The sequence below is a fragment of the Octopus sinensis genome, linkage group LG14, assembly GCF_006345805.1.
Source record: "Octopus sinensis linkage group LG14, ASM634580v1, whole genome shotgun sequence".
Lineage (NCBI taxonomy): Eukaryota > Metazoa > Mollusca > Cephalopoda > Octopoda > Octopodidae > Octopus > Octopus sinensis.
In genome coordinates this window covers 46,658,756-46,672,563 of record NC_043010.1, presented here as the reverse complement: position 1 = coordinate 46,672,563, position 13,808 = coordinate 46,658,756, and the positions used below count along the sequence as shown (strand labels likewise).

At 35.6% G+C, this 13,808-nt stretch overlaps 1 protein-coding gene across 3 annotated transcripts in view; it reads left to right on the top strand.

Annotated features, from left to right (window-relative positions):
• Positions 1 to 13,808, top strand: part of LOC115219336 (enolase 4-like) — a 179,093-nt gene that overhangs the window by 158,677 nt on the left and 6,608 nt on the right. For all 3 annotated transcript variants that reach the window (XM_029789497.2, XM_036508984.1, XM_036508983.1), the window contains exon 12: positions 1,645 to 1,903. In XM_029789497.2, coding sequence (XP_029645357.1) covers positions 1,645 to 1,903 — 259 coding nt within the window. The remainder of the gene's footprint in view (positions 1 to 1,644; positions 1,904 to 13,808) is intronic.

The following is a 13,808-nucleotide window of genomic DNA, read 5'->3' as shown; positions in this document are numbered from 1 at the left end:
TGGATACAAAAGAAATAAATGAACAGAGTCAGTGGTATTTTCAATGATTGCAATTGTTTGGATATATGCTTACAACTAATTGCTAAGGTTTCAGAAATTGTCAAAGATATTTTGAGAAGAGGTGAAAATTGCTCCAATTTTAGAACTGCGCAGTTTGAGAAATCATTTGAGATTTGTCTGTCTGTCTCTTTTACTATGCAATTTTTTTATGCTGGCTGCAAACAGTTATACATCATTCTTTGAACTTATCATTTCTATGTAATTGTTAGAAAAAACATTTTTTTTATAGAGGTTTTCTGTTATAGCATATCATTCGTTGCATTTTACTTCCAGTTAATTATTTTGGCAGGTTAACTTGTTTTGGGGGTTTTTTTTCTCTCTCTGTCTGTGTTATATATATATATATATATATACACCATTGTCTTCTGAATGCAAAAAATGTTTGCTGTGGATAATAAACGAAAGATTGTTGCAAATTTCTGAAATATCAGGATTTAAGCTTTTTACTTGATAATTCTATTATAATTCCATATTTACAGCAATGCTTACATCTTAAATCTATCATGTAAACAGGAAGTCTCTGAATGTCTGATTCTTAAAGAGTCTGTTGAATTCTTAGCTTCATTTTTCCTTTTTGTATATCCTATTTTGAACTCACTCTAATCTTATGAATTTGAGATGAAAATGTAATTCATAGTTTTGTATTTTGCCAAGCTTCACTCTCTCTTAGTAAAGTGAAATCTATTTAGTGAATGCCATTAAAATCCTTAAAACTAGTATCTATTACTACTATTGTAATTATTGGCATTATCACCATAGTCACCTGGAACCATGTGGTTGGTAAGCAAGCTGCTTACCACACAGCCACTCTAATTTCAAATCCTACTGGGGACAATGTTGCCGTTCAATTTTTTTCCCCTACTGAGACAAATGTAACCATTTATACATATGCATCAGATGTGAGGCCTCTTATCTCTTTAAGAAATCATAAGGAATATGACACCATCTCTTCAAAATATATGTGGAAACCAGACACAACTGGACATGAAATCCAAACATACATAGGTATTCTGGAATCCCTGTTTCATAAGCTGATGGCTGTGAATCCTTTTCTGCATTCCTCACAAGTAGGAGTGGCTGTGTGGTAAGTAGCTTGTTTACCAACCACATGGTTCCAGGTTCAGTCCCACTGTGTGGCACCTTGGGCAAGTGTCTTCTACTATAGCCTCGGGCTGACCAAAGCCTTGTGAGTGGATTTGGTAGAAGGAAACTGGAAGAAGCCTGTCGTATATATGTATATATATATATGCGTATGTGTGTTTGTCCCCCTAGCATTGCTTGACAACCGATGCTGGTGTGTTTATGTCCCCGTTACTTAGCGGTTCGGCAAAAGAGACCGATAGAATAAGTACTGGGCTTACAAAAGAATAAGTCCCGTGGTCGAGTTGCTTGATTAAAGGCGGTGCTCCAGCATGGCCACAGTCAAATGACTGAAACAAGTAAAAGAGTAAACTCAAATGCATATCTATGCCAAAGTTATTACTCTAATTTTTTTTCATTTTCCTTCTATTATATAGTATTGTATTTTCTTTTTTTTTCTTCTGATTTTTGTATAAAATATTGTGTTTTTTGTTTCTGTTATAGGAAGGATTTCTTTGGAAGCGGTTATGTAAATCAATCGCCGATCAATGTCTTGTAATTGGAGATGTTAGTGCTGAATGGCCTTTTAAATGTAAGGAGGTTAAAGAACCTGTGGAAAAAGAGAATGAATCAGGTGAATTGTCTGAAGGTAACAACCAAGATGCAAAGCAACAAGACAGCTATATTGCCAGTGGTCAAGTTTTTCGGATTCAACAGGACACATCTATCACAGATGCGATTGAATATACAAAAGATTACAAAGGTGAGTGTCAAAAAACTTCTATTACACTGTGTAACATGATTTTTGTCCTTGGGTAGGAATGGTTATCTCTTATTTGCTTATCCTTAGAAAGTATGAAAAAATGGCTAATATCTCCTTCAAACATAAGGTGGTGAGCTGGCAGAATTATTAACATGATGGGCAAAATATTTAGCAGCATTTTGCCTGTCTTCACAGTCTGAGTTCAAATTCGCTGAGGTTGACTTAGCCTTTAATCCTTTCGGGGTTATAAAGTAAGTACCAACTGAGCTCTGGGGTTGATGCAATTAACTTATCCCATCCTCTGAAATTGCTAGCCTTGTTCCAAAATTTGAAATCAATATTTCCTTCAAACTTTGTTTTTGTTACACTATTTATTCAAATCCCAAAGAATCCCTCTCAATACATGGCTATGATGCTCCCCCACTACCCCTGCTCATCATCAGAGACACACATATTGTCAGCTACTAATAAACATGCTCAAGTGGTTAAGGTCAAGCTGTTGTTGGTAGCTCCGCACGCGGCCCGGGCTTGCTGTTGCCGCCGCTCTCCCTCGCGTCCGGCGCTGCGGCAGCTGGACGCAAAAATCCTTAATGAGATGAAAATTAAAATTATCACGATGGGCTTCTTTCCGTTTCCATCTACCAAATCCGCTCACAAGGCTTTGGTCGGCCCAAGGCCATAGTAGAAGACACTTGCCCATGGTTCCAAGCAGTGGGACTGAACCCGGAACCATGTGGTTGGTAAGCAAGCTACTCACCACACAGCCAAATCCACTCACAAGACTTTGGTCAGTCTGCGGTTGTAGTAAAAGACACTTGCCCCAGGTATCACACAGTGGGACTGAACTCGGAACCATTTGATTAGGAAGCAAACTTCTTACCACAAAGCCACGCCTGCACCTATTGTCTTTCCTTTTTTTTAATTTTCCTCCTCTGTTTCATATTCTCCTTCAGGATGTCTATGAAACTAAAGTGGAGCTGCCACTTTGTTCTTTTCTTGATCTTGAGCTTTAGACATTTTTCTCTATCTTTCTTTCTCTGCTTCCTTTCAGCTTCTGAATCTTTCCTTCTTTCTCTGACATCAGCTTTCTATCATTACAAAACAAGGTGTCTGATTTCTGGAGTAAAGCAATTAAGTTGGATTCCTACTGGAGGCTGCAAAATTTCTTCAACAGAATGCTTTTATTCATTTGAAACAGCAGTTGCAACTTAACACCATTTGAAATTCTCTCTCTCTCTCTCTCTCACACACACACACACACATTTATGCTCACATATATGCACACATATGCATGTATGTGTATACACACATCCATGCCCACACACACATATTCATGCACACATACATAGTACATACATAAATGCATATGTATGTGTATACACATGCACAGACAGACAGACTGACAGACAGACACACACACATGCACACACACACACACACACACACACACACACACACACAACACAAAATGTTTTGCCTGTGTTTGGAGTGGGCAATGTTGTGCGGTTAGGCATTCTCTTTGTAACCACATACCTTTTGGTTCAATCTCATTGCAGAGCACCTTGAACAGGTGTTTTCCTCTACATTTTCTATATTCTTAGAATGACCAATGCTGTGTGAGGGAAATGCAGTAGATAGAAACTGTATGAAAGTCCACACATATGTATGTCTGTATTATGTGTGTGTGTATGTGTGTGTGTGTGTGTGTGTATTACAGTAGATAGAGCCAAAAAGCTAAGTGATAGGCTTGGAAAGACTAGAAGGAAGGTGGTTGCAGAGAGTATTATGAAGTAGCTAGAAGAGAAGCGAGGTGTCAGATATACCAAGCTAGGGAAGGAGCAAAGACTAAGAGATTTTCACATGTTTTGTGAAGTTATAATCAGAAGCATGGGGTGATTTAGATTGCAAAATAGTGTACTAGGAGGCGGCGAGTTGGCAGAAATGTTAGCATGCTGAGCAAAATGCCTAGCGGTATTTCTGCTGTTACATTCTGAGTTCAAATTCCGCTGAGGTCAACTTTGCCTTTCATCTTTCAGGGTTGATTAAATAAGTACCAGTTAAGCACTGGGGGGGGGGGGGTCAATGTAATCGACTTAATCCCTTTGTCTGTCCTTATTTGTCCCCTCTATATTTAGCCCCCTGTGGGCAATAAATATATAACAAAAAATAGTGTACTAGAAAACAATCAATTACTGTGTTGGGAAAAAGTGTATTTGGAATGATAGAAGCACACTTAACTTTAATATTTATGGAAAGAAAGAGGCATAGCAGTTCCATTATGTCATACTGTTACTTGCAGAAAAATACATTAACTGGTGCAGGAGTGGCTGTGTGGTAAGTAGCTTGCTTACCAACCACATGGTTCCGGGTTCAGTCCCACTGCGTAGCACCTTGGGCAAGTGTCTTCTACTATAGCCTCGGGCCAACCAAAGCCTTGTGCGTGGATTTGATAGACAGAAACTAAAAGAAGCCCGTCGTATATATGTATATGTATATATATATATGTGTGTTTGTGTTTGTCCCCCCCAACATCACTTAACAACCGTTTTTACGTCCCCGTAACTTAGCAGTTCGGCAAAAGTGACTGACAGAATAAGTACTAGGCTTACAAGGAATAAGTCCTGGGGTCAGTTTGCTCGACTAAAGGCAGTGCTCCAGCATGGCCACAGTCAAATGATTGAAACAAGTAAAAGAGTATATGTCTGTGAAATACTCAACCTGACCTGACACAAATCCATATACTTTTACTTTGTCTTAATTCTCTGGAGGTTTTTGACCGTTTCCATAGTTGCAAACTTCCTTTATCTCCCTCATGTCCTACTAATTATTTAGTTCTTTCCACCTTGTTTATATGTATGTTTGTGTAACTGTGTATGTATCATTTAGGTCATCACCCCATTTGTCCAACTCTGTCATTTATCTCCTATCTCACCAAACCCTTTTTCAACCGGTCTTGCCATTTCAACTGGTCTTGCCCATAATATAAATTTACACATTACCCATGCACTTTACTTCCTCCTACATCACACAGATCCCGTACAACTTATACTACCCCCACTGCATTATTTACACCGACTCATTCTCCTCTCTCTCTTGCCACTTCCACTCCTCCCCATCATTCCATCACTTCTTTTATTTTTGCAATGTTGTGACCTGATATTTATTTAAAAAAAATTTTTTATTCTCCCTACCCAAAGAAGAACAAGTGTTCAAAATGCAGCATTTTTTTCATTCCTCACAATAAATCAGCCTACTGAAATTCATTTTTCCTGCTTCAAACTTTTTGTATTTTAGATGCCTGGAGTAGATAACATTTTATTCTGTTCTTCATTACTCATTGTTTAATCTTTTGTTGTTTAAATCTATCCATCACTTCCTCTGCACACCTTCATCTCATCTTTTGCTCTAGTAACCCAGTTACATCATTGTAGTGTATGTATTTATATATATATATATATATATGTACATATGTGTATATGAGGAGGGGCTTGGGACCATGTTTGTGTGTGTGTGGATGTTTTTATGTTAATAGTGTGTGTATATGTATGTGTGTGTATATATATATTATGTATGTATGTATGTATGTATGTATGTATGTATATATGTATATATATATATCTATGAAGGAATGTTTGTGGGTATGTTTTCATGAGTGTAGGTGTTTAGACATTGTTCGTGTGTGTGCATATATATGTATACATACATATATATATATATATATATATATATATATATATATATAATATTATATATATATATATATATATTTTATATATATATTTTATATGTATATATCATCATCATTGTTTAACATCTGCCTTCCATGCTAGCATGGATGGGACAATATATAATATGTATGTATGTATGTATGTATGTTTGCATGGTTATTGATATTTATATATAAATATGTATGTATATATGTATGTATTTTTTACATATACTCACATACACAAACACACACACATACACACACACACACATACATGCTCTCTCTCATACACATACATAAACACACCCACCCATATGTGTATTTGGTTTTATGTGTATATCATGTATGATGACATCAAACACTCAATATACACTGGCAAGGAAGTGTGGAGTGTCTGACATATGTTTATTTGTGTTTAAATAACTACAAAATTAGATCCATTGCATGGTTTTGTGCCAGTATCCTGGAAGATACTTTCCTAGGTGGAGATTAGCAACTCTCAGTGGCTGATATTGTCTTTTATCCCCAACTCAGCCATTATCAAGCAGACTAATCATAAGATTCATTCTAGTGTGACCATCCCTTCTTTATTTCAGATGTACTGTTTCAAGGACTATATCCATTATTTTATCTCTTCTCTTATCTTTTTCCTTGTTTCTTCAGTCTTTGGCCTGCAGCCATGCTGGAGCACTACGTTGAAGGGTGTAGTCGTCAAGCAAATTTACCTCAGTACTTATTTTTTAAAACCTGTTACTTAATCTATCGGTCTCCTTTTGCTGAACCATTTGGTTGGGGGGATCTAAACAAACCAACACATGTTGTCAAGTGGTGGTTGTGGGACAAACATATATATATATATATATATATATATATATATATGACAGTTGAAACACTCCTGTCGCAACCTGGGACCTTGAAGACAGCTTTAATGCAAGAAAGTATACTAGTCCCTTAATATTTGATATTCAATATTTCATCTATTCAATAAGACAATCAATACTTCATTTCATTTTACTATATATACTATTTATACTATATATTCTATATTCTACATTAATATTATAAAGAATATAAATAAAACATAGAAAACAGACAGAGTTGGAATTTCTTTGAATAATATATATCCCTCTATACACAATCATACAAACCCCTTTATATATATATATATATATATATATATATATATAATATATATATATATTATAATATATATATATATATACATATATATATATATATATATATAGGTCTGTGTAAAGCTGTATATATAAAAGGAATTAAAGTAATGCTATGCCACTTTGTAATAATAATACATGTATACATACATATATATATATGTATGTATATATGTATTATTATTACAAAGTGGCATAGTATTACCTTTAATTCCTTTTTATATATACAGCTTTACACAGACCTATATGTTTCAACTGCATCAATTAGTAACCATTGCAATTGCAACCCTACTAAAATACTGGTGCAGTTTCTTCACTCTTCACTTTAATATCCTTTGATTTAACTATTTAAAGTTTTCCATTTATCAACTCTAGGTTGTATGATGTAGAGTTGTTTGTTATTTTAGACGCAAACTATTTTCAATTCAAGTTTTGAGTGGATAATCACTTATAGCCCGTTATTTCAAAACATTCTCTAGTTTAAATGTTTATTCCTCGTTTACACTGAGCAAAGGTGTATTTTCTCATGTGCAGGCATCTTAAAGCTTGTTCCTATCTAGAACTGATTATGTTACCCTTAGGTGTAAAAATTTGGTAAAATTCTTCTAAACACAAGTCACATTTATTAGTTCTAGGTCTGTATGGTTTTGCAGTACTGATTAATTCCCAATCGATAGTATAGTCTTTGCGTGACCGTGTGTATACCGTTGGTGATTTTTTTTTCCTCTGTCTTCCCTTCTCCTATGTTTCCGATGAAGAGCTCCACTCAAAACGTTCCTGAGTGTCCAATAATACTATATTTGTTCCACGTCCTCGCGTTGTTGTGTTTTTTTTTTTGTGCTTTCATGTTTGGATTAACTTTATATATATATATATATATATATGCAACAAGATTTGAAATTATTTTCAGTTTCTGTCCACCAAACCCACTCAAGGCTTTGAGTGACCTAGGGTTATAGTTGAAGATACTTGCCCAAAGTGCCATGCAGTGGAACCAAACAGGAAAGTTCCTAGTTATGAAGCAAGCTTCTTAACCACAGAGTCATTCCTGTGCCTACAGTAGGGTGTTTTGAATGAGATTTTGCTACAAAACCTTCTAAGTCAAGTTAATACCCTTACAAGCTCCTTTGTTGGTTCATTGTTGTTGTTAATTGAATCTAGGTCAACTAAGATAAACAGGTCCCTGATCAAAGGAATTCTAACCCCTGATAACCCTGTCTTTTTAGGATATAACACATAATGTATCATTTCTTTAAAATGATAAGGTGTAATTCGAGGGATATTTGACTTCTCTGTCTAGCATGCCAAACAAGCATTTAGAAACTCCGTCATTAGTTTAGTGTTTGTTAGGATTAGTAATATTCAATTTGATACAGTTGTGAAATCATATATATTTGTGTGTGTTTATATAAATATATAATCCGCAGAAGATTATTTCTATCCACTCATATACCTGCATGAAACCTTGCTATGAATTCAAATACAGGCTTCCTTTCCCCACCCTCCTCATACAAACATAATGCATGCACTTTTTTCTAGTTCCATTTTTTTTAATGTTTACCTTACATTACCAGAGCTCACTACATGTTCAACTACAAGTTATATATATCTTTTGGACTTCACTGAATATCTATTTTATATCTTTCAATTATATAAGACTTTCATCTATTTGAAACCTGATAACCATAATGTATGTTTAATATACATAAATCATATAATTTTTTCTTTCCACTTATCTATCTCTTCTAGTTTTTCAGATAGCTTTAACCCTTTGGTGACTTTAATCTCATACAATTATCTTCTAAAATTACCTGAACTTAATCTGACATTTACTTTACTGTTTTAAATGTTCTATGTTTTTTTTTTTTATCATATGAGTAAGCCTTGGCTGGTTCTATAAACTGGTGTATTAGCATATGAATTATTAGAGTATTTACATTTGGAAAGTATACCTACTCATAGTTCTCATAAGAAGACAGAGCAGTACCTATTTTTAACTAAGCAAGTTGAGGCAAGCAGAGAATACATTTCAAACTCATGTCATAGCTTTTCTCTTTTATCTGTTACTTGTTTCAATCATTGAACTGCAGCCATGCTGAGGCACTGACTTGAAGGGTTTTAGCTGAACAAATAAACCTCAGTACTTATTGTCTAAAAGTGTGACATTCATTCTGTTGAAATATTTTGCTGAACCACTAAGTTACATGGACGTAAATAAACCAGCACTAGTTGTCAAGTGGTGGGGGTACAGACAGGCAGGCAGACAGACACACAAAGACACACAGACACAGACACACAGACACACACAGACACACACACACACACACACACACACACACACACACACACACACACACCACACACACACACACATGTACAGTTACAACTGGCTTATTTCAGTTTCCATCTTTCAAATCCACTCACAAAGCTTTGGTTGGTTCGTCTGAAGTTGTAGTAGAAGACACTTGCCAAAGGTATCATGCAGTGGGACTGAACCCAAAACCATTTGGTTGGTAAGCAAACTTCTTGCTCCACAGCCCTGCCTGCACCTATAAGATCAAAAGGAAACAAAACCTTGAGGATGATGCACCATCTTGATTTGATCTCAGAATGCCCTGCATTTTGTCCAACATTCTTAAAGATTTGGTCAAGTTAACATACCATGTTTTTTCTCACTAAATCATTCTCTTCCCTTCATCTCTTGAATGTCAACCCTCTTGATTCAAAGGCAGTGAAATGACAAAATCATTTGAGTGTAGGACAAAATGTCTTATTGTATTTGTTCTGGCTCTCTGTGCTCTGAGTTCTAATACTGCCAAGGTCAACTTAGCCTTTCATCTACTTCTTAAAATATTAGGGTGGTGGATTGGCAGAATTGTTAAAACATCAGATAAGCTGCCTTGTGGTATATGTTCTGGCTTTTACTTTCTGAATTCTTGGGGTGGTAGACTTAATCCATCACTGGTTTAATATCATCATCAGGTTTTTGGGTACTTTTACCAGAGTTCTCTTTGTTGCAAGCATTCAGCTCAGGCCTCCAGGTTGAAGATAACCTTTTCTGTTTCTCCTATTATGTATTGTATATTTTTCTGTTGTTTATTGCACAGGAACAGTAAGATTTATATGCAATAAAAATGCAAATCACCCTTTCTTTCTTAATTTTTTTCCTTACATAGAATTTCCACTGGTCCTGCTCGTAGATGATGATAGTACTAAGAGTTTAAACAGATTTTGTTGTATTTTGGGACAGTCATTACACCAATAATAACACACACACATTGGTTCTATTTCACTTCTTTATGATTATTCACCTATTTGTTAGCACATTCAGTTAATCAATCAATCAGTTATGTTTGCCAACAGACAGACCTGAAGCTGATCTAGAGTAAAGAGGGAATGTCATTGAAAAGACAGTGAAAGTACTTTGACAAGCACAACTTCTTGATTGATTGATTAACCAAATGATTAATCAAAACATTTAATTAGTTGGTTAAATAGTTAATCAATTAATGAATAATAATGAAGTGAAATTGAACTAGTGTATGTGTTTAATTTGCTGTAATGACTCTCCCATGATTCAACAAAACTTAAAAGAACTGAAAGCTCATAATGTTTTAGGTGTCTTGCTTAGTTCCTACAACTAAAACAGCATATACTAGTAAAGTGATGCCATTATTTGGCAATCTTGTACATGACAGAATATTCTTGAGAAAAGATAGATTGAAATGATTCCTTGCTGTTTTCTCCAGGCTGTTGAGGAAATTTGAAACTGGCCCTGTAACCTTATAAGACACTTTTGAAGTTAGTTCTACAGTGTTTGGTAAATCTACCTTTTTCTTTGTGGTAGTGAGTTAGATGAGCTTCCTCATGAGACCTATTTTCTGCTCATTAAGCCAGGGAAGTTAATCATTCTGTTATGTGCCTGTACCCTAAATTGCCTGAACTAATCTTTAGGACATTTAAATCATTTTAAGGGAAAAATTTGACAAGTCAGTCAGTCACCGGCTGACACTAGTTGACACTACACTGAAGAGGCCAGAGACCAGAAGAAAGAAGACATGCACCCAACACCAGAGCTGAAGGCACCTCCGAAAGGTGGGGGCCCCACCATGTCAAAACGGTAGAGGAGTAGGGGCCAAAATTGGACGTGGTTCCTCCTGATGATGTCTTGAGCTAACTGGATCTTATAAAGGAGCTGTTGTGGTAGCAGACTACGAAACATGGTTCTAATTCCTCAGACTTCTACATTTTGCTGAAACTTATTGAAGGAAAAATGAAAACTGACAAAAATAAACTGCTACCTCTATTCAAAATTTTACCTTCTTCTTCTTCTCCTCTTCCTTCACAGCAGCAGCAAAAACAATAACAGCAGCAAGTTATTCTTGTATTGTCCATTTCCTGTTTTCCTTCATCACTTAGAAAACTAATGTATTTTTGTGGTTCCCGCCACCCTTACCTGATTTTTTCAAAGACAACTTCCCTCTCCCTCCCCACCCTTCTGCTATCTTCTCACCTTTCTCCTAGCTGCTGTCTTTACTCTCCAACCCCAACTCCTGCTGCTTCTCATTACATCCTCTTCTCTCTCTCACTCTCTCTCTTCATTGTTTATCAACATATCTCTTCTATCTTCTCCTTATCTATGCAACTGTTTCATTGTGGTGTAGCCAGCCAGCAATAAAGTTAAGTTTCTCTTCTATTGTGGCATTTATCTCCTCCCTCCCAGAAAGACTGTTTTTTTTGTACTTCCAGGCCAGTGGGGAAACATTCTCAATAAACATGTCAGAGTAAAGTAAGTAAGTGGGTAAATAAACTGAAAAACATGTTTTCTTCTTGTTATAACAATCGCAATCAGCTCTGCAACTGAAGCAGACTGTTGTCAGATGACCTCTGATGTTACTCCTACTTCAGTCAAAGGAAACATCTGTAACCTTCTCTCTCTCTCTCCCTGCTTCTCTCCAATATATATATATATATGAACATATACATAGTATATTTTTTGTGTACAGTTAGATGTACAACTGCTACTGTTGAGCTTAGATCTCCTTCTAGATTATCATCATCCAGCCTGCTTCTATTAGAGTTGTTTGGTTATTACTATACTCATTAGTTATTAGTGGTTATGATAAACAGAGCAAATGTAGGAGAAATTGCGGTAAACACAGGTTCATATAATTTTATATCATTTTCACTCTATTTACATTTCAGCATTGTGGTTATTTGAAACCCCTGCATTGTATGTTCCAAGTGCAAATTGATATAAACTTGTGTTTACTATAATTTCTCGTGTGTGTGTGTGAGAGAGAGAGAGTGAGTGTATGTGTGTGAGTGAGTGTGTGTGTGTGAATGTGTGTGTATGTATATAATCCATTTCCAAGTAAGTTTATCTTAACCTTTTTGATGTGACTCTACTCTATACTGTTTTCTTCCTCCATCCTTCTCTAATTCCCTTTTTCTCCCCCTTCACCATTTTCTATCTCTCTTGCTCTCTCTCTCTCTTTCTCTCATTCCTGTTTCTCTTTTTCTCTTTCTCTTTGCTCACAAGTGATCATTGTCCACTTTTTTTTTTCTTGCATTCTAAGGACTGGACGTTTTCTTTCTTTCTCTTCTATCTTTTCTCTTTTCAAAGAAAATATTTCTCCCGGCATTCACTATTTTCCTCTCGTTCTGGTCTAATGACCTTTCATGTTTGTTTGTGTTCGATTTCCATGTATGTCTCCACTGTTCTGTTTTTGTTCCCAACTTTGACCCTCCATAAATCCTAAATTTTATTTTAGAATTTATGGGAGCAACTGTCTTTGAAGACTCATATAGTCATTGAATGCTTGAAATGAGGAGTAGATAGACAGCCAACAACTGATGAAGGGTTGTTATCTGTGTTTACTTGTCCTGTCTTCCATTTTTTCTCTCTCGTGGTTTGTATAGTTAACTCGTTTGTTTTTGTACTTCATGTTGTTTACACAGTTGGTGATGTCCTGTACCCATACACACACACACACACACACACACACACACATATGAGTGAGAGGACAAACAAAACAAGGGCACTCGACACATTTATTGGGAATGTATGGATCAAAACAGTTTGATTCAAATTTGTTGGTACTCCTCAGCTAGTATGGTACTGTTTGTCTCTCTAACGAATTTAAATCAAACTGCTTATATATATATATTTTGCCTTGATAGATCGCTAGCCACTACACATTCTTTATTTTCTCTCCTTGTTTCTTTCTGTGGAAGAGCATAGACTCGAAATGTTAAAGACTTTTTCACTTTCAAAGCATTAAACTAATTTATCTGTTTGTTGTCTACACCACATGTGTTTGTCTTTTGTTTTTTTTTTTGTGAATTCTCCCTATATATATATATATTTAATAATATCAGGGTGATAAATTTTAGAAATTTTTACCACCAGTGGCCTAGCATATAGAAAAATTAGTCAATAGATTCATAGATTCATAAAAAATACAGTGTACATTTAATCACATTGAGAGGTTTCCATCATAGGAATCCCTTATGGTAGAAGGAACAGCTAAAGTCCAAACCATTAATTAGGGATAAATTCTTGAAGGGAATGAAAAATAAAAACATTTACCATCTATTTCCTGGACTATGGTTTCTGACTTATTTTAACAAATAAAATAAAATAATTTGCTCGGCAAAGTCTTTGGCAGCAGGTACGCCAGGATTAAACATATAAACACGAGGCCAATCCAGCATGTGCCTCTTGCTTATACTTTTTAATTTTTTCAAATCCACCGCGCAAGTGCAGTTATTTGTTGGCAGCAAAAAGATGCCGGCAATTTCTTCAAATGAATCTTCCAAAAATCATTATACATAATTAATGATATCAGGGTAATATAAATTTGAGAAAGTTTTACTACCAGTGGCCTAGCATATAGAAAAATTAGCCAATAGACTATACATTACTCATATAAAATTCAGTGTACATTTAAACATATTAAGAGGTTTCCAGCATAGGAATCCCTTATGATAGAAAGAACAGCTAAAGTCCAAACCACTA